Source organism: Elaeis guineensis, chromosome 6 (assembly GCF_000442705.2).
Source record: "Elaeis guineensis isolate ETL-2024a chromosome 6, EG11, whole genome shotgun sequence".
Classification (NCBI taxonomy): Eukaryota; Viridiplantae; Streptophyta; class Magnoliopsida; order Arecales; family Arecaceae; genus Elaeis; species Elaeis guineensis.
Window position 1 is genome coordinate 128,725,148 of NC_025998.2, and position 19,513 is coordinate 128,744,660.

The 19,513-nt window shown below is 36.8% G+C and overlaps 1 protein-coding gene across 2 annotated transcripts; it reads left to right on the forward strand.

Annotated features, from left to right (window-relative positions):
• The first annotated feature begins 4,150 nt into the window (after positions 1 to 4,150).
• Positions 4,151 to 19,513, forward strand: LOC105036758 (U-box domain-containing protein 70). 2 transcript variants are annotated; one of them, XM_073259819.1, is made up of 8 exons: positions 4,152 to 4,489; positions 7,992 to 8,085; positions 8,235 to 8,285; positions 8,742 to 8,915; positions 16,650 to 16,829; positions 17,121 to 17,240; positions 17,552 to 17,685; positions 18,997 to 19,513. In XM_073259819.1, the coding sequence occupies exons 1-8, from the start codon at positions 4,338 to 4,340 to the stop codon at positions 19,073 to 19,075; spliced, it is 984 nt and encodes a 327-aa protein (XP_073115920.1). In that variant the 5' UTR covers positions 4,152 to 4,337; the 3' UTR covers positions 19,076 to 19,513. The 2 variants fall into 2 exon arrangements, with proteins under 2 accessions (XP_073115921.1, XP_073115920.1); XM_073259820.1 differs by lacking the exon at positions 8,742 to 8,915 and having other exon boundaries at positions 4,151 to 4,489.

The window sequence follows — 19,513 nt, forward strand, 5'->3', positions numbered from 1 at the left end:
ATTCATGAACTAGATGCTTATTTGCATTCATTGTTTCCTTTTTATGAATGGTATTTCATTGCTTCTCTTCTCACTCTCCCCACCAGCTCCCAGGGAATGTTGACAACAGTTACAATGTGTTGGCAAATATTAGTTTGATTATGCAGTTGTTCCATTTCTTGCTGAAATTTTCAAGTTATTTATTTCTGCTGCATAAGGAGTCTAACTTGTCTATTCATTGCCTAATTTTCAGAAGGAACTAAAAGCGCAGCATTTTAAACTGAAGGTTTCCTTGAAACATGGAAAGACATCAGGCGACCATAAGTCAAGATGTCTTCCGAAGCAGTTTTCAGTTTGTTTAAAAGTTAACGGTAACCTTGTGTTGCTGACATCATTTTCTTGCTTTTAAACTTCAGCTTCTGGTATCTGGTTTCCTTCTTTGGAAAGAGGGCCAGATATCTCCCTGCCAAGAATGACTACAGAACGGAAGAATGTTCGTTCGTTTCCAATCCTTCGATCATTTACGTAGTCCACAACAAAACTCAGTTTGCTACCTTAGCTTTTGAACATATCAGACAATGGGTGATCTGAAAATTGCCACAACAGGGATCTTATTCGGTTACAAGTTAAAGGCTTTTAAGGGGTCTCAGTGAACTGAATAATTAGGTTCGAACTGAAGAATTCATTTAATGTTGGTTATCTAGTATCACACACCATGTATAATATATATATATAGAAAGCATATCAAGTGAGAGAAGTCGCTTAATATGAGAGGTGAAAAAATATAATAATAATCTTTGGATCCATATCAATAGTTCAGATGAGAACGCGGTTGTCCAGACTGTCCAAATACCTCTAGGATTTATCATTTTTTTTTAAATTTTTTTAAAATACGTGCGGCATTCATCTGAACCATTGATATGAATCTAAAGTTTATTATTATATCTTCTCACCTCTCACATTAAGCCACTCCTCTCACTTGATACGCTCTTCATATATATATATATATATATATATATATTAAGATATTAGTTCTTGATATGATTTCTGAGTTGTCCATTGCTATGTGATTAAGCTGTTCCAAAGGAGGTAGCTGTCAAATATGCAGTGGATGGATATTATTTTATTAGCCCTTGGAACAACTACAAGCAACATTCACTTCATATTGGTTCCAGATGGAATATTAGTCACTTGTTATCATACAGGTATGGTGCGAGACATGCTTGTGCCTGTGTTCTTCAGATTGGAGTCATGTGGAGCGCTTTGCCACTGATCTTGATTTGAAGCTCGATGAGGACACCGATATAACCCCATCCACATAAGCCCTTTAGCATAATTTCGAGCACCTTGCCTTAACGGTGCTCTCCACCAGCATGAAATTTCACTGATTTCTTTTTCACATTCCTGCAAACAAGCATTAGGTGTTGCTGTTGTACATGTGGGATGTATGGTGCTTATCGTTTCATTTACATAATTCGATTATTTTATTTGCATCAAACGATAGATTGAACAAGATTAGTCGGTTTCTGTATTTGCACATTTCATATGTCTAAATTCACATCCCTTCAGGAAACTGATTTGGTAGACTACAAATAAATCAACTGATATCCAAAGCCTCAGGGTTCCTTAAATGAGGTGGAACGAATATTGGAGACTATGGGCATGACTTGCATACAGATTCAAATGGCCGACAAAGCAAAAGGGAGAGATAGTACGGATGAGATGCTTTATGTGGTAGCGGCTCGTCGTGCCATAGAGAAAAGGTCAATTACTAATATAATTTAACAAATAAATGTATTTTTTTTGGGGTATCAAAAAAAAAAAGTACTTAAATTGGCGCAAAATGGAGCCCAACTTGCAGATGTTTAATAGGAAGAACAAATATTGAAACTTTTAATTTAGGAATATCATAAGATACTGTTCACGAAAACAGATGAAATATGGGAACTGCATGCATGTAGTATACTCAGTGCGTGGATTCTCTGCAGTGTACCACACGTACTGTTGGTGTATATGATTGTATACGCGCGTACATGCAGCCACGTGCAACCATCCATTGTGCGATGGACAGTGTGTACGAAGCACCACGTTGTGCGGTGCATCGTGATACCGTAGAGAATCCGTGTCCATACTCATATGATGATGGTTATCTTATCGATGTTGACCACCAGAGCTACTTGCCGGTTCGTGACTTTTGCTTGTCAAGAAGGAAATCAATCTTCTGAACTAGTTTCTCAGTTGCATACCGAAATTTTTTTGGTAAATCAGATTTCAATTAAACCATTCAAACACAGAAATATTCATAGAAATCAGAAAATAAAATATTCGAGTTTCATGCTAAACTTTAATGGTGGACTCCATTGCATCAACAAGAAAAGATTTCTTGCCGCAACTATGCAGCTCCATATTTTGTAGAAAATTCAAATTTCAAGGGTTCCAGATATTTTCTTATGCCCATGTTAGATTGAATATTTTCTACATCTTTAGCCATCTTCTGGCAATCTTGATTGCACTGCCAAGCCACTAGAAATGCAACTACGGCCTCATTAAGGATTCATTTGGTTAGCCATTGAAAAAATATTTTTTTATTTTTTGATTATTAAAAAATAAAAATCAAAAAACAATGCTCGATAACACCATACAAAGCAAAAGATAAAAATAAAAAAAATTAAAATAATTGCTTTACATGCAAAGTAAAAATTTTTTGCTTTTCAAAACTTGCTTTTTTACTTATTTACTTTCGCACATCTAAAACAGCAAATCAAAAAATAAAAAATTCAAATTCTTCTCCTTTGTCAAGCTTTCACCTCCCCACCATCTTCTCCCTCTCTTCTTAAACCCTTCTCCCTTGTCAAGCTCTTCACCTGCCATCCTCAAATCTTACTTTTTGCTTTATAGCAACTTAATTATCAAATAAATTTTTTATTTTTTTATTTAATAATAAAAATAAATAAAAATAAAAATATTTTTTAAAAATTAAAAATAAAAAAAAATATAACCAAATGCACCCCAAGTTATCTATTGCTTCCAAAACACACCCTTCCTGTTGTCGCCTGAAAAAATAAAAAGAACTAAAAATTTAAAAAAAAAATCAATTGTTAGATGGTGGGAAGACAATTGACAGCGTGTCTCTTTTGAGCAGAGTGGATGTATGTGGGAGCTGGTGTCATGTTTCCATCAGAAGAAAAATGTTGCTCATGAAGACATGTAAAAATCTGGTTGAGCAGAGATACAATCTATAGATCTCGGTCTCAAGCATGTTGCTTGTGAGATGACAGCACTTGGAGTGCCTGATTTGCTACCATTAATTGGTGGCAGATCCAATTACAAGATTTGTTACAATCAAAAAATATATATTATTTATTTTAATAATTATATTATAAATATAAGTTTATCATTGTAATAATATATAAACTTAGTAAAGTATTTAATAAATTTTATGATATTATAGTACTATGATTATTGTCATCAGATTAATACTATGATTGTTATTATTATGGTCATAATATATTTCTATAATTATTACAATGTCATAATAATTTTATTATAACTTATATAAATCTAATAACCACCATCATATATTATGATTTCTTTTAGTTATTATAATATATAGAATAAATTATAAAAATTTTCTTGATGTTTGTGCTTATTATACTTATATTTTATAATTTGTAAAACTTATACTCATACTTAATTAATTCAATGGCATTAATAAAATTATTTATCTTGTAGTCAAAATTGTCTTTGGATGGAGAGGAAGAGGCACATATTTTTTTTATATTTTTAAATGATTATTATATTATTTAAAGATATTTTTATTATTTTTTAATTTTTTTGATGTGATATTTAAATTTCATTTAATGTTAATTAAAGTATAAAATTAAACCTTATGAAAGTAAGTTTAGATTTTTCAAATTTTTACATATAAGTATAATTTATTCTTGATCTCAGAAAAGTTTTGTAATTTACTCCGGTGCATATTATAAATATATGTAGTAATAATAAATTGTTTAATATAATGTTATTTTATTTTAATTTACAAAATAATGATAAGTATATTATAATAGGAAAGCATATTACTATAATATTTTAAAATTATTTAATAATCATTTGTTTATATAATAATCATATCTATTCATAATTATATATTGGGTGGCAGAGGTTTTGGGTTCCAGTCTTGGATGTATGTGCATGAAGGCGGTCGCTCTAGTAGAGGTGGAATTATTTAGCAATCTCCTCGCTCTCTTCCTTGAACTTGTTTACCCTGAGTATCACCAGCTGCTGCTCCCAGGGGATGCAAAGAAAACGAATCCAGCGATCCGAACCCTAAACCCAACCCTAACCCTAGAGGGAGAGCGATGGCCGAAAAAGGCGCCGCGGCGAGCGGAGGCGGAGGAGCGGCACTAAAGGACCAGGGCAACGAGTTCTTCAAGGCCGGGAACCATCTGAAGGCCGCCGCCCTCTACACCCAGGCCATCAAGTTGGAGCCCAACAACCCCACCCTCTATAGGTTCTTCTCTCACCCAAATCTCCATCCATTTCGTTCTTCTTCTTTTTTTATCAGTTTTCAGTTCATTATGAAGAAATCCATATAGCTACGTTGATTGCTGCACTGGATCAGCCTTTCGATCATCTTTACTCTGGGAATTGTTTGCTTTATTGGGTGGTCGAAGGAGCGAGCGGGCGGGCTTGATAGTTGATTATCTTAAGTAGGTTTGTTTGATTTTAGATTAAAAATTCGACTTTGGGTGGAAAAGTTGTGATTGCAAACTCGCAAGCAAGACAAGCCTTTTCAAAAAAGAGGTTTTTTAGCTTCTTTGGATAGTCACTTTGGTGTGTAGTAAGTGGAAGTCTGTTGTAATTGTTCCCCTAGCTTCGATGTCACGGTGTTGGCTTAATAGGAAAAGATGTGAAATGGAAATGGATGCTCTTTTGGTTTAAATGCTTTGTTGATTGTCAGGGGAGCGGGGATTGCTTTGTATGAGGTTTGAGCAAATGGAGAACAGTTTATTGTTCTCCAAAAGCTCCAAGGAAGGGTCGATGGAGTGTGTCACGCCTTACAAAGTTTGAACAAGGGAATAGGAGGAATGGTTTTTACTATCCTATTAATTGTTTTTGTGGGCAAAATGTACGACAACATTTTTTTTTTTTTTTTTTTTTGGGGGGGGTTGTGGGGGTTGGGTTGTGGGGGGGCGGGTGGATGGAAATGAAATCGTCTGTTGGGAAGTGGTTTGACAGTAGAGTTGGTTGATATTTGCTTCAGATGTTCTATTACGAGACTGTATCTTCTTTTGTCTTTACACTACGCAATGAAAAGAAGGAACAGGAATCAGCACTCCAATTTGTTTCCATTGTGGATACAAAGCCCTCTCTATATGACCATCACTATACAAAAAAGAAAATGGTGATTCAACATTTCAACTAAGATGTTTGATATGGCTTCAATTGTTATGCTATTAGACCACTCAGGCTTTGAACACCATACAAACTAGATTAACTGAAATCTACTTATTAAATCTTGAGGCGCTTGAAGTCAGCTTATGATTAAATTGATAACTTACATGCCTACTATGATGTATGATACGTCATTAGTATTTAGTAATAGTTGAAGGTTAATTTTTTGAACTCCATATTTTTCTATTTAATTTTACAATGGATTTTAAGTTAATAATGGCTCATCAAATGAAAAATAATCCAAATGTGGAAGCCCCAAGACCCTATTGCACTGTTTTAAAACCTATGAATGAGAGCTACAAGATTCATTCATGAAACTGTGACTAGAATGTCCATAACAAGGTTAATAGATATGCTCTCGGAGATGTGTAGATTTCCCATGACTTGAAGATGTTTGACTATATGCTTCAACTACTTGGCAAGTTAATGATCTTCATAAAGAAGGATGCTAGTTATGAAACACCAGAAGAGAAAATGGTGTTCATTGGCTCAGAATTGGGGCAAATTTCTGTTAACTGAAGCCAATTAATATAGCTATTTTTCATATGGGTGATGAGGATTTAAGTATACTTATTAAAATATTTTAGTTTCTAAGGACTGTTGTTTATTTTACCGCCCACAACCAAGAGCCTTTAAACATAGTTTATAACATTTAAACTGTAATTTTCAGTTTTGTTCGGTTAGAGGCCTTTTTAATAAACTACATGTGGATATTTTATTATTTATTTTAATTATAATACTCATTGTTGGTAGGGTCAATCTGGTTCTCTAGAAATGTATGAAAGTTTGATTATAATATAATTGCTTGACTTCCACTAACATAGACCAGATATTAGTGATTTCTCACTAGGATCCTGGGTTATAATTGGGTTAGCCTGACTGATCACTGATATACTTTTCTGAGGAAAGATGTTGACGGCTTTGTATCTAAAAAGACAGTTGTACTTGCATCTGTATCAATTCTTATCTTGATTTTTTTTTTTTTTTTTTTTTCATTCTTCGATCTTTTGACCATTTTCAGATTTTGAATAATGTCCAAATCTTATTCAAACTAGGGTCACACCTGGCACTGTTGATTGCTTGACAAAACCCATTGAAAAACATCAGTATGCTTTTAAGCATTGATTAAGACACCTGAACATTGGAAGAATGAGGGACAGAGTTGTCTTGATAGTGTAGAGCATGTATCATTTTAAGGGATCCAAGTCATTATGCTGAAACTTAGCAACAGGCAATTGTGGCATTATTGTATTCGTATAGTTTCAATTTATTTTCTTTCTTGTCAATGTCTATCTCCAAGGTAGTTCCATGCTAACTGTAAAAGTAAATTATGTTTTTAATTGTATGACAGTTACTTCAATATAATTTCAAGACTGTGTGATTGTTAAGCCTGATATACGGTGTTCACCCCTTCCTTATCAGCTTAAGCTTTTGGGATTGATTGGACTGAAAAATGATAGCTAGTTTCCAGTCTGGATTAAGGGTTTGTGCTGTTGCATTAGATGTATTTTAGATTCCTGTTGCTAGTTACTGCCTTTTCAGAAAAATAGAAAGGTTCTTGCAGGGTATTTTTGGAAGCATCGCTGCAAATTTGCTGATCATTAGCAGTGAGAAATGGGTAGGGTAAAGCTATGCTACCTTCAAAGGAAAGTTTATGTAAATGTAGTGGATTATGGAACGAGGTCTTGCACATGATGGATCATGAGTGGGTAAAGAAGCTTACGTAAAGGAAATTTTTCATTATTTCTTGGGATGTGGAAACTTTATAGGTGTCATCAAGTGAAATGGAACAACTTTCCTGGAAATCTGCATGGTCGTAAGCTAGTAAATATGGATAGCAGGATCAAAGAAAATGGCAATGGGTAATGGTGATGGTAATCTCGTTCATGGTAAAACTGTTCTTAATGGAGGGGTGTTAGATGATATTTTAGTCTTCAATTCGGATCTTAGCTTGGCATTTAAAATAGATTTAGAATTGGTTGTCATGCTACTATAAAAATCTGCCAGATTTAGAATTCGCACCATTTTCTGGAACGAGGCTTATAAAATGGCCACATGGCAGAATGATAGTATCACACTTAATTACCAAACATGAGAAATATTTGAAGATTCCTTCATCACAGTTGAAGATCTTGGCTTAGTCTATCCTTTTTATCTTTTGATTTATTTATTATCTTGCTGTCTATTTTTGCTTTCCTTGTCCTAAGAAAAGTGATCCACATCATCTATCATAGAATTTATATGATGATAGAATGATGCTTTTAGTAACAATTTTATTTCACAATAAAACCAGATTAATAATCATCAAAATAGACATGCTACTTGCACCCTTTCATAAAGCTGTTGTCTATATAATCTATATAAAGTTATTGATACGACTCAAATGATATCTACATAGCCTTGTAGTGTACAAAGTATGGAATTTGATCTGTCAACGATCATCTATTTACCACCACTTAAACTTCATTTCAACTGGTTTAAATGAAATTTAATATATGTTGTACTTCTTGAATCTCATGATTACTTCTATTAAAATGCCTTCTTTTATTGTCTGACAGCAACCGTGCTGCAGCATTTCTGCACTTGGTCAAGCTCAGCAAAGCACTTGCTGATGCTGAGATGACAATCACACTAAAACCCCAGTGGGAGAAGGTAAACAAGTATATACATTTTTTTCAAGATTCTGATTGTTTTAATCCTTTTTGATCCAAAAAAGATCCTCAGTTAATACTCATGCTCTGTGTGTTGATCTCTTCGTCTAGTTTGTAGCTTGACCGATTGTTTGTTTCATGCACTTCTAGGGTTATTTCAGGAAAGGATGCATTTTGGAAGCAATGGAGCGCTATGATGATGTAAGCCTAGAAATTCTAGTACTTCTATTCTAGTATATCCATATCTAGGAGGGGTGGCAACGGGAGACCAATGAAGGCAAGATTCTTTATAATTAATGTATTTGGGAATTCTGCTGGCTCAGCCTGACCTAAAGACTTCCAGTATATCATTACTACTTAGATTGGATGATCGGTCTTGCTTAGTGCCTTAGGTGTAGCAAGATGTCAAACTAATTAACTAAAGGCTGTAAAATATCTTAAACTTCGGATATCTAATTGGTGTACTATTCATTCTCTGCATCAGCTAAGAATGCACATGAATTGGATAATCTAATGGCTTCACTGAGCAACTAGGCAAGAGATTAGAAATTTAGATTTTGTGACAGCAAAGAGGTCATTTCAAACTGTTTTACTTTGCTGGTGCATTGAACTGTTATCCTTGTGCATTATTTTATTCATGATTCCTCAAAAATGCAGGCTGTAGCTGCATTCCAAGTAGCTTCGCAGTACAACCCACAGAGTGTAGAAATATCCAAAAAAATTAAGAGGCTCACACAATTAGCCAGAGAAAAGAAGAGGGCTGAAGAAGTAGAAAATATCCGATCTAACATCAACATGGGAAAATTTTTGGAGCCCTTGAAACCTGAATTTGTGAGTTCATGATATATAAAAAGCTTCTTTTACTTTAGCTGATGATTGTAGTTATGTGCATATATATGCTGTGATCTTCCTTGAATTTTCGTTTTCTTTTTCCATAGTTCTTTCATTTCCTTCTTTTTTCACCCTTTGCATAGATGACCTCTGCAAAGAGGTATAAGGCGTGTCCATTGCAGTTGTCAACAACTTTGTTGATTTTTGGCTTTAATGTTTGGAAAGAATTGAAAACTTGGCCTTATATTTACTGCAGTTGTCAACAAGTTGGATTCAGTTTGTTTGCTGAAGTAATTTTTTATTATTTTTAATGTTATGGGGCATTAGCAGGTCCAATCAAACATTTTCTTGTGCACCATCAACTAGGGATGAACTCGTGATACTATCTACAAAATGAGAGGCTGCATGTCAGCATCTTGATATTTTGAAATTTCTGATAATATTTTCTTTGTACATATTGAGATTAGTTTTTAATGGAACAGAGATTCAGTATAGATAATTAGTCATCACAAATTCTGTTCAGTTAATTCCTTTGTTTGTCCGTTCTCTGGGAATGGCATAGGCTAGATTCTTTTGAATTGCCAAAGGTAAGATTGTAATAGTGATTGAAGTTGTTGAGTTCGTTTCTTTTCATCGTTTTCTCCCTCTCTATAAACAACCCTATTGCTAGATTTTGGTTTTAATTATCATGTGGTGGTTAAATTGTCTCAAGGTGTTCTTTTAGCTGAAGTGTGATCAACTAAAGTCAATTTGGCATTAGCAGGTCTGTTTGGACATTTTCTGGTGTGCAAATCGACCAAGAATGAACTTGTGATACCAAATTTTTGCTAGTAGAGAACTGCAGAAGCATCCAGATATCAAAATCTCTTTGACTAACTATGTTTCTTTTGCATATATTGAGAACAGACAAACGATTGTGCATAGTCTGAAGTCATTTGGCATCCTTGACTTAAATTTACTTGTTCTCTATTCATGTTACCTGACTCGGAATAAAATAGCATCTGCTTGGCATTGTGAATTTCACTTAGGTTGAGATTTCAGTGGTGACTGAATTTGTTTAGTCTCTTGCAGGATTTTCTCCATGTATCCAAACAATCCTATAACTATATTTTGGTATTGATTAGCATCATGTTGTAAGGTGTTCTTTTCTTTAAGAAAAACTCAGCTGAAGTTGAAGAATACCAAATACAATGACATTTAATGAGAGACAAAGTGACAAGTGGCAGTCATTATTGCTCCCTACTTGGACTTCTTCTTACTACTTTTGGGCTAATGTTGTGGCCCTTCAGTTCCTATCTCTAGCAAGTTATATCTCTATTTAACCAAAGGACTTTACATGATGTGCACCATCATGAAGAAAGAGATGATCACATGCCATATATGGATCCAAGAGCCAAATTGATGATTTTACTCACGTGCGTAGAAGCATGATGCGGTGCGAATCAGATTTGGTAAGAATTTGAAAGAAATTATTGCTTGAAAAAAGGGTTGAGTTTAGAAGCTTGTTTTGTTCTTCCTAATTCACCATGATCTCCAGCCACTATCATTTCCATAATAGCAAGACGTAATCAAGGTTGTTTTGTTCTTCCTAATTCACCATGATCTTCAGCCACCATCATTTCCATAGTAGCAAGATGCAGCCAAAGTTATTTTGTTCTTCCTAATTCACCATGATCTCCAGCCACCATCATTTCCATAGTAGCAAGATACAGCCACTATCATTTCCTTTGTAGCAAGATATAGCCACCATCATTTTTATGATAGTCAAATTCTGTTATTTCCTTCCATTTACTGAATGTCTTATGTTCCCTCTCTTATCTATATAAAGGGAGGTGACCTATGTATTCAATCAGATTTCAATGAATGAAAATGAGTGTTGCTGATTTCTCTTATCTAACCCCTGTGTGTTAGTGGCGAGTTATAAACCCTAGAACTTATCACTCACATTCTTCTTTTCTTGAGTGTGGCGTTCTACCCCTTTGTGATCTGATTGTGGCGATTTTCTTATCAATCAGATTTCAAAGGTTTCTTTTTTTTTTTTCTCTTTTTCTGTGCTCCAACCTTTATTCTTACCTACACAAGATAGTTATTTAGACCTGGGCACATCAGTTTGGTATCAGAGCTTGAGGGAGTGTTTGACATCCAAATCATGTCTGGAGGAGACGAGGCCCCTGTCATTCCTAGAGGCATGAGTTTGGAACAAGCTCAGATTATGGGGCTCCAGCGGCATCAAGAAGAGATGATGGAGCAACTCAATCGCCTAACACAAGCGTTTGAGCGGTTGGCAACACTTCCCCCACCACCACAGCGGCATGGCCATCCAGCACCACGACGAGTTGATCACAATGATGAAGAGGAGTATGACGAACCCGGAGATGATGATGGTGTGGAGGAACACCCATGGCAAAGGCGGCAGCAAAGGAGTTTGGGAGACAATATTAAGATGAAGATCCCATCCTTTAAAGGAACCAGCTCACCCGAAGAATATCTGGAATGGGTGCAACGTGTGGAGAAGGTCTTTGAATGTCAAGACTATTCTGAGGTAAAAAAATGTAAACTTGCTGCCCTTGAATTCACTGATTATGCTAATCTTTGGTGGGAGAATGTGAAAGCTCAGCGTAGGAGGGATGGAGAAAAGGAGATCCGGAACTGGAGGCTTATGAAGCGGATCATGGAGAAGCAATTTGTCCCTCAATATTATAAGCAGGAGCTGTACATCAAGTTACAAAGCTTGAGACAAGGGGGGATGTGTGTTGAGGATTATGTCAAAGAATTTGAGATGCTGATGATGAGATGCGATTTGCGAGAACCTCAAGAACAGACCATTGCAAGGTTCTTAGGAGGCTTGAATAAGGAGATTGCTGATACGGTGGAGTTGCAATCTTATGTGTTCCTTGACGATGTGATCAAACTTGCTGTTAAGGTGGAGAGACAGCGCAAGCGTGGTGCAAGTAAGTCAAGTAAGACTACCAACTCATCTTCCTTATCACCATGGTCCGTCCCTAAGGCGGTGCCAAAACAAGTAGAAAAAGGTGATTCTAGCAAGCAAGTCACAGATGCGGCCAAAGAAAAAGAGGTGGGGAATTCACAACCTCCCAGACGAAGTCGAGATATCAAGTGTTTCAAGTGTCTTGGTTACGGTCATATAGCCTCTGAATGTCCAAACAAGAGGGTGATGTTCATTCGGGAATCACAAGAAGAAATTGAAAGTGAAGATGAGGCTATTTTGGAAGAGGTAAAAGAAGATTATGTGGAGTTTGCAGATGAAGGAGAGCTATTGGTTATTCGTCGTAACCTGAAACTACAAGCCAAAGTGGATGATGAGCAGCGCGAAAATATCTTCCATACCAGGTGCACCATCCATGATAAGGTATGTGGTGTTATCATTGATGGAGGTAGCTGTACCAATGTGGCTTCTACTATTTTGGTAGAAAAATTTAATTTGGTGACTGAAACATCCCCGTCCCTATAGATTGCAATGGCTTACTGACGATGGTGATGTGAAGGTTACAAAGCAGGTTGTAGTACCTTTCTCTATTGGCAAGTCCTACAAAGATGAGGTTGTTTGTGATGTGGTTCCTATGAAAGCCAGCCATCTTCTTTTGGGAAGACCTTTGCAGTACGATCGAAGGACTATTCATGACGGCTTCAAAAACACCTATTCATTTGCCAAGAATGGAAAGAATATAGTGTTGGCACCACTTAGCCCGCAACAGGTCCAGAAGGATCAGCTTGTGATTGAAAAGGGCAAGAAAGAGAACCTATTTGCCAACAAGGGGGAAGTGAAGCGAGTTTTGACTAACCATGAAATTATTTTTGTTCTTGTAGCTAAACAGGTTCCAAGTGAAGAAATCTCCCTTCCACCGCAAATGAAGGAGATCTTGGAGGAATTTACAGATGTGTTCCCGGAAGAATTATCAAAAGGATTGTCACCAATCAGAGGGATCGAGCATCAGATTTATCTCATTCCAGGGTTTGCCCTACCAAATAGACCAGCCTATAGATGCAATCCCGAGGAGGCCAAGGAGTTGCAGCGGCAAGTTGCGGATCTTTTGGAGAAGGGTTATATGAGGGAGTCTATGAGCCCATGTTCAGTACCAGCTCTGTTGGTACCAAAGAAAGATGGATCTATGCGGATGTGCGTGGATAGTAGGGCGATAAACAAGATCACAATAAAATATCGCTATCCAATCCCGCGACTGGACGATATGCTTGATGAGTTGCATGGAGCTAAGGTCTTCTCAAAAATAGACCTGAGGAGCGGATACCATCAGATTCACATGAAGGAAGGTGATGAATGGAAGACCGCATTCAAGACCAAGTTCGGATTGTATGAGTGGACGGTCATGCCATTTGGATTGTCCAACGCACCAAGCACATTCATGAGATTGATGAATCATGTGCTGCGTAAGTTTATTGGTGATTTTGTGGTTGTATATTTTGATGATATTCTAATTTTTAGCAGAAATCAGGAAGAGCATATGGAGCACCTCAGGGGTGTTTTTGAGGTTCTGCGACAAGAGAAGCTATATGGCAACCTCAAAAAGTGTCATTTTTGTCAGGATCGCATAGTCTTTCTTAGCTATGTTGTGTCACAACATGGAGTGAAAGTTGATGAGGAAAAGGTGAAAGCGATCAAGGAGTGGCCTGTTCTTACTAATGTATCTGAAGTAAGGAGTTTTCATGGCCTAGCATCCTTTTATCGGAGGTTTGTGAGGAACTTCAGCACTATTCTTGCTCCTATCACTGAATGCATCAAGAAAGGAGGAGAATTCAAATGGACTGAAGCAGCCCAAAGGAGCTTCGAGTTAATCAAGGAGAAGTTGAGTTCAGCACCCATTCTAGCTCTACCCGACTTTTTCAAGACTTTTGAGGTAGAATGTGATGCCTCCGGTGTGGGCATTGGAGCTGTTCTGATGCAAGAAGGACGTCCCATAGCATATTTCAGTGAAAAGTTGAATGGTGCAAGCTTGAGCTACTCTGTCTATGACAAGGAGTTCTACGCTCTGATTCGGGCTTTGGAGACTTGGCAACATTATTTATTGCCAAAGGAGTTCGTCATCCATACTGATCATGAGTCTTTGAAGCACTTGAAAGGACAAAGCAAGCTGAATCGTAGACATGCCAAGTGGATGGAATTCTTGGAAACCTTTCCTTATGTGATCAAATACAAAAAAGAAAATGTCAATATCGTGGCTGATGCACTTTCCAGGAGGTATGCTTTGATTTCATTGCTTAATGCTAAACTAATGGGATTTGAGTTGATTATAGATCGATACAAGGATGATCCAAAATTTGCAAATATTTATGAAGAGTGCAAGAAAGGAGCTGTAAATGGCTATTACAGGCATGACGGATACTTGTTTAAGTCAGGTCGGCTGTGCATTTCTAACAGTTCCATTCGAGAGCTTTTGGTGAGAGAAGCTCATGGTGGCGGATTGACGGGTCATTTTGGAGAGAAGAAAACATTGGAGATGGTGAAAGAGCACTTTTATTGGCCAGCTATGATTCGTGATGTGCATCACGTCATTGAGAGGTGCGTTACCTGTAAGAAGGCGAAGAGCAAAGAGACTTCACAAGGGTTGTATATGCCGCTACCTGTACCAGATCAACCATGGGTAGATTTGAGTATGGATTTTGTGCTTGGACTGCCAAGAACACAAAGGGGAAAGGATTCGATTTTGGTGGTTGTGGATCGATTCTAAAAAATGTCTCATTTTGTGCCATGCCACAGAACCGATGATGCTTCACATGTTGCAGAATTATTTTTCAAAGAGATAGTACGTCTGCATAGTGTACCAAAGAGCATTGTGTCTGATCGAGATGTCAAGTTCTTGAGTTACTTTTGGAAGACCTTGTGGAAGAAGCTTGGTACTAGATTGCTTTTCAGCACGACTTGCCACCCGCAAACCGATGGTCAGACCGAAGTGGTAAATCGTACCCTCTCTTCTTTGCTTCGCACTGTTGTTAACAAGAATATGAAGAATTGGGATGAGTGTTTGGCTTATGTTGAGTTTGCTTACAATCGTAGTATTCATAGCACTACTAAGCATTCTCCTTTTGAAGTGGTTTATGGATTTAATCCTATCACCCCACTTGATTTGGCACCACTTCCAATCAGCGAAAGAGTTTGTATGGATGGGAAGAAGAAAGCTGAGTTGGTTAAGTCCATGCATAAGAGCATCAAGGAGCAGATTGAGAGGAAGAATGCGGCTTATGAGAAGGCAGCCAACAGAGGAAGAAAACAAGTTCGCTTGGCTCCAGGTGATCTTGTTTGGATACATCTTCGCAAAGAACGATTTCCAAACCAAAGAAAATCTAAGCTCATGCCACGTGCTGATGGTCCATTCCGAGTTGTTGAGAAAGTGAATGACAATGCTTACAAAATTGAATTGCCTGGTGACTACAATGTGTCCGCTACATTCAATGTTCGAGATCTTTCTCCTTACTTGGAGGATAGTTTGGATGATGAGGAAGACTTGGATTTGAGGGCAAATCCTACTCAACAAGGGGGAAATGATGTGCACCATCATGAAGAAAGAGATGATCACATGCCATATATGGATCTAAGAGCCAAATTGATGATTTTGCTCACGTGCGTAGAAGCATGATGCGGTGCGAATCAGATTTGGCAAGAATTTGAAAGAAATTATTGCTTGGAAAAAGGGTCGAGTTTAGAAGCTTGTTTTGTTCTTCCTAATTCACCATGATCTCCAGCCACTATCATTTCCATAATAGCAAGACGTAATCAAGGTTGTTTTGTTCTTCCTAATTCACCATGATCTCCAGCCACCATCATTTCCATAGTAGCAAGATGCAGCCAAAGTTATTTTGTTCTTCCTAATTCACCATGATCTCCGGCCACCATCATTTCCATAGTAGCAAGATACGGCCACTATCATTTTCTTTGTAGCAAGATATAGCCACCATCATTTCTATGATAGTCAAATTCTGTTATTTCCTTCCATTTACTGAATGTCTTATGTTCCCTCTCTTATCTATATAAAGGGAGGCGACCTATGTATTCAATCAGATTTCAATGAATGAAAATGAGTGTTGCTGATTTCTCTTATCTAACCCCTGTGTGTTAGTGGCGAGTTATAAACCCTAGAACTTATCACTCACATTCTTCTTTTCTTGAGTGTGGCGTTCTACCCCTTTGTGATCTGATTGTGGCGATTTTCTTATCAATCAGATTTCAAAGATTTTTTTTTTTTCTCTTTTTCTGTGCTCCAACCTTTATTCTTACCTACACAAGATAGTTATTTAGGCCTGGGCACATCATTACATCTACTGTTTAAGTGTTTATAGAAAAAACACATCAACTTCCTCACTCATTGTGGTGTTTAACAATCTTTGTGTGCTCAGTTGAGCTCAATCTGTTCTTTTTTTTTTTTTCCAATTTCTTCTTCAAACTTTTTTTTTATATATTTTATGAGATATTTTTGCTAGTGCTTATTATAGTTAGTTGCTAATTACTGACTGATTCATAAGGACTCCCTTTGACTCAATTTCGTTAGTGCATTCGTTTAAGCCTTATGAATCATCACGATTTTATGAAATAATCTTTCTTGTAGTAATATTTGTGAACAAATCCTCATAGAAAACTTTTTTTTTTTTTGAAAAAAAAAAAAAAGATCCTATGTTTTTGTCAACTTTATGCATTACAAATGCAGAATTTCAATGCTCAACCACTCTGTCAAACAAAAACTAACTTGATGCCATTGCATGTAGTCTGCAAAATTTGGAGCTGAAGAACTGTGGCAAGATATCTTCTCTTTTCTTGTTGATATAATGGAGTCAGCTATTAAAGCTTGGCATGAGACTGGGAAAGTGGATCCGAGGGTGAATTTCCTTCTTGACAAGCTGAAGACACAGACCGATAAATATGCTCCAGTAGTCAACATTGATAAGGTATTAAAAGTTATCCTAGTAAGTATATTATATGCATGTAGTCCCCTCATTTTTTGATCTGTTTAAGTGAAAAGTAGGTATCTTATGGTATTCCTTTTAACTTTCTGAACTCAAAAATTCTAATTTTTCTCCTCATTAAACATCTGCAATTTAGGCTCCACTTTGTGCCAATTAATGTGCATTTATTTGTTAAACTGTATCCATAATCGACCTTTCCTTTATGGCATGACTAACCTCTATCTCAACAAACCTTTCATCCTTATCATCTCTCTCTCTCTCTCTCTCTGCTAGGCATTTGAATCTCCTGACACCCACAGCAGCTGTTTTACATTTTTAAGGCAGTATGCAGAGGAGTCTTTTGCTAGGGCATCTTGCTTGATAGCACCCAAGGACATTATATCTTATCCACAGGTGTGTACACTTTTATTTTTTGTAAGTTCTAATAACTGCTTGCATTTGACTGAGCACATGTTTTATTATGCTGTTCTTATTTTAAATTTCATTCATGCTAATGAGTTCCTTTTAGAAGTATGTGTGTTAAACAACTCTCTACACGTGATGTAGGAGCAATATTTTAGCAATAAATATGATCTGTACATGGAGCTTATACCTTTGGAATTTGAGATACTTCTGTTGACTTTATCAGTGGCTGAATGATTTAATAATGGACCAGTAAGCACAAGCAGATTTATATGATTTCACTTTATTCAATGCCTGTGTAGGTTTGGAAAGGGCAAGGATCAAGAAAGTGGAAGCTGGGGCACAGTGATGGCTTTTTTGTGCAATTCGAGTCTCCTGTATTACGTAAACTATGGTTTATTCCTAGTTCGACTGAAAAGGGCCGGACATTGTGCAGGTAATAACATTTCCCTATTCAGAGTTGTGGATAAGTTGGTTTTTAGTCATCTTTCTTGAACTCTTCCATTAGTAATGGGTAGGTGGATGGTCTTCATAGATCTAATGGCTGTAATTTTCAACTGTGAGTGATCAACATTCTTGTCGTTTGGTTTAGCCCTCATCTGAGGATCCAGCCTACGAGAAGCTTAGTTCCATCTGAAAATATTTTAGATCTGAAATTTGATATGAAAGCTAGGATAGTTTCAAGTTTCTGTGCAGAAAATAAATGCACATGTTATCCATCGTGGGTCGGGTCATATTTTGCAGGCCTTACATGGAATAAGACTATGTTCTTTGGGCAATAATTTATATTATCCGTGGTGGTTCTGCAAGCTCAGATGTCAGAAATGAGAGGTTTAGATGTAAGAACTACAAGTTTCATCTGTTCTCAGTAAAACACTCTGTTGCACTCTCTTTTTTCTTGTAACATGAGACCAAGCTACAATGTTTCTGATGACTATACTAAGACACTTAAACCTTCCCCAACAATGAGCAACCAGATTTTTTCAAAGAAGAGGAAGATTCAGCATGACAAAAGTTCATGGAACCCTACATAGAAAAGCTTAGAAGTCACAGAAAAGCTCAACTTTTCAGCTTCATTCAGGCTATACCTGACGTAGGACTTGTAGACACCATCTTAAAGCAGAATCAGATGCCTTCTAAGAGACAGTTATAAAGAGCATTAGGAAAATAATAAAACATTACTTTCTAAAGACCCTTACAACTTGGTAACGCAGCAAATTAACTGAAAAAAGAAACCAAAAGTCATTAATGACTTTATCTGAACTGAATTGAACATCCATATACACCATAGTAACTGTAAAGGACTGTTTGTGGGTCTGACCATAAATTGGCCTCTGTTATAGAAAATAAAATATGCCCCAAAAATTGGTATCTTAGTTATAGGTGCAAAACCAATTTTGGGAATGATCTAAGATAAAGTCGCAAAGCAAACCATCTCTATGTGCCATTAACAAAATTAGATGCTTGAGTGATAGAGTTAACAACTGCTCTTTCCTTCGCCTAGAAGTGCATGTTTGTACATGCATGAGATGATTGTAGATGTACCTTACAAATATTTACTTTCATGAAATACATCATGGCAATTATTGTTTGTGAAACATGTTTCTTTGTGCGTCTGCTGCTTAATGCTGATTGTTAGGTGAGCTTGTCATGAGAGAAACTTTAAGGTCACGATGTACATTGATAAAACATGTGCCCCTTATGCAAGTCTTATCAATAGTCTCCTATTTTTTGTTCCATCTTTCAGGAACCCTGAGGATTTGGATATCAGTGCCCATGAAGTGCTTCCTCGTCTGTTTAAGGAGCCAGGTTCAAATGTCAGATAGAATTTCACTTTTTTCTAATAGAGACAACATCGAGCACACTAGCTTCATGCCCTTTATTGTCTCCTGGTGTGGCCTGTGGATCACAAGCTTGATCATTCCTCGAGTATTTCACTACCAAGAGTTTTCACTGCCAGGCAAGGTGCTTCAATTTTTGTAACTGTACTGTGTCAATTTTGTTCACGGGGACCTGCAAAAGGTTTTTCTTTCTTTCTTTTCTGTGACATTGCCTAAATGATGTCTGATTTGTTTCCCCATCCCCCTTTTCACTCGTGTGCTACTTAAATGCTTGTCCAAGCTGTAACACTTGGTGGTCACCATTTGTTTTGTTTTGTTTTTTGTTTTTTGGGATATATGTATTCTGATATGGTGGATGGTTTGTTGTTGGCTTGAAACCATGGTTTGACATCTTTTATCAATGTTTATGGGTTTGTGTATCAA

Bases quoted from the DNA above. Each gene is read 5' to 3' on its own strand.
- LOC105036758 (XM_073259819.1), top strand. From the start codon at position 4,338: ATGGCCGAAAAAGGCGCCGCGGCGAGCGGAGGCGGAGGAGCGGCACTA. The intron at 4,490-7,991 runs GTTCTTCTCTCA...ATTGTCTGACAG, and splicing joins AACAACCCCACCCTCTATAG to CAACCGTGCTGCAGCATTTC. The intron at 17,686-18,996 runs GTAATAACATTT...TCCATCTTTCAG, and splicing joins AAGGGCCGGACATTGTGCAG to GAACCCTGAGGATTTGGATA.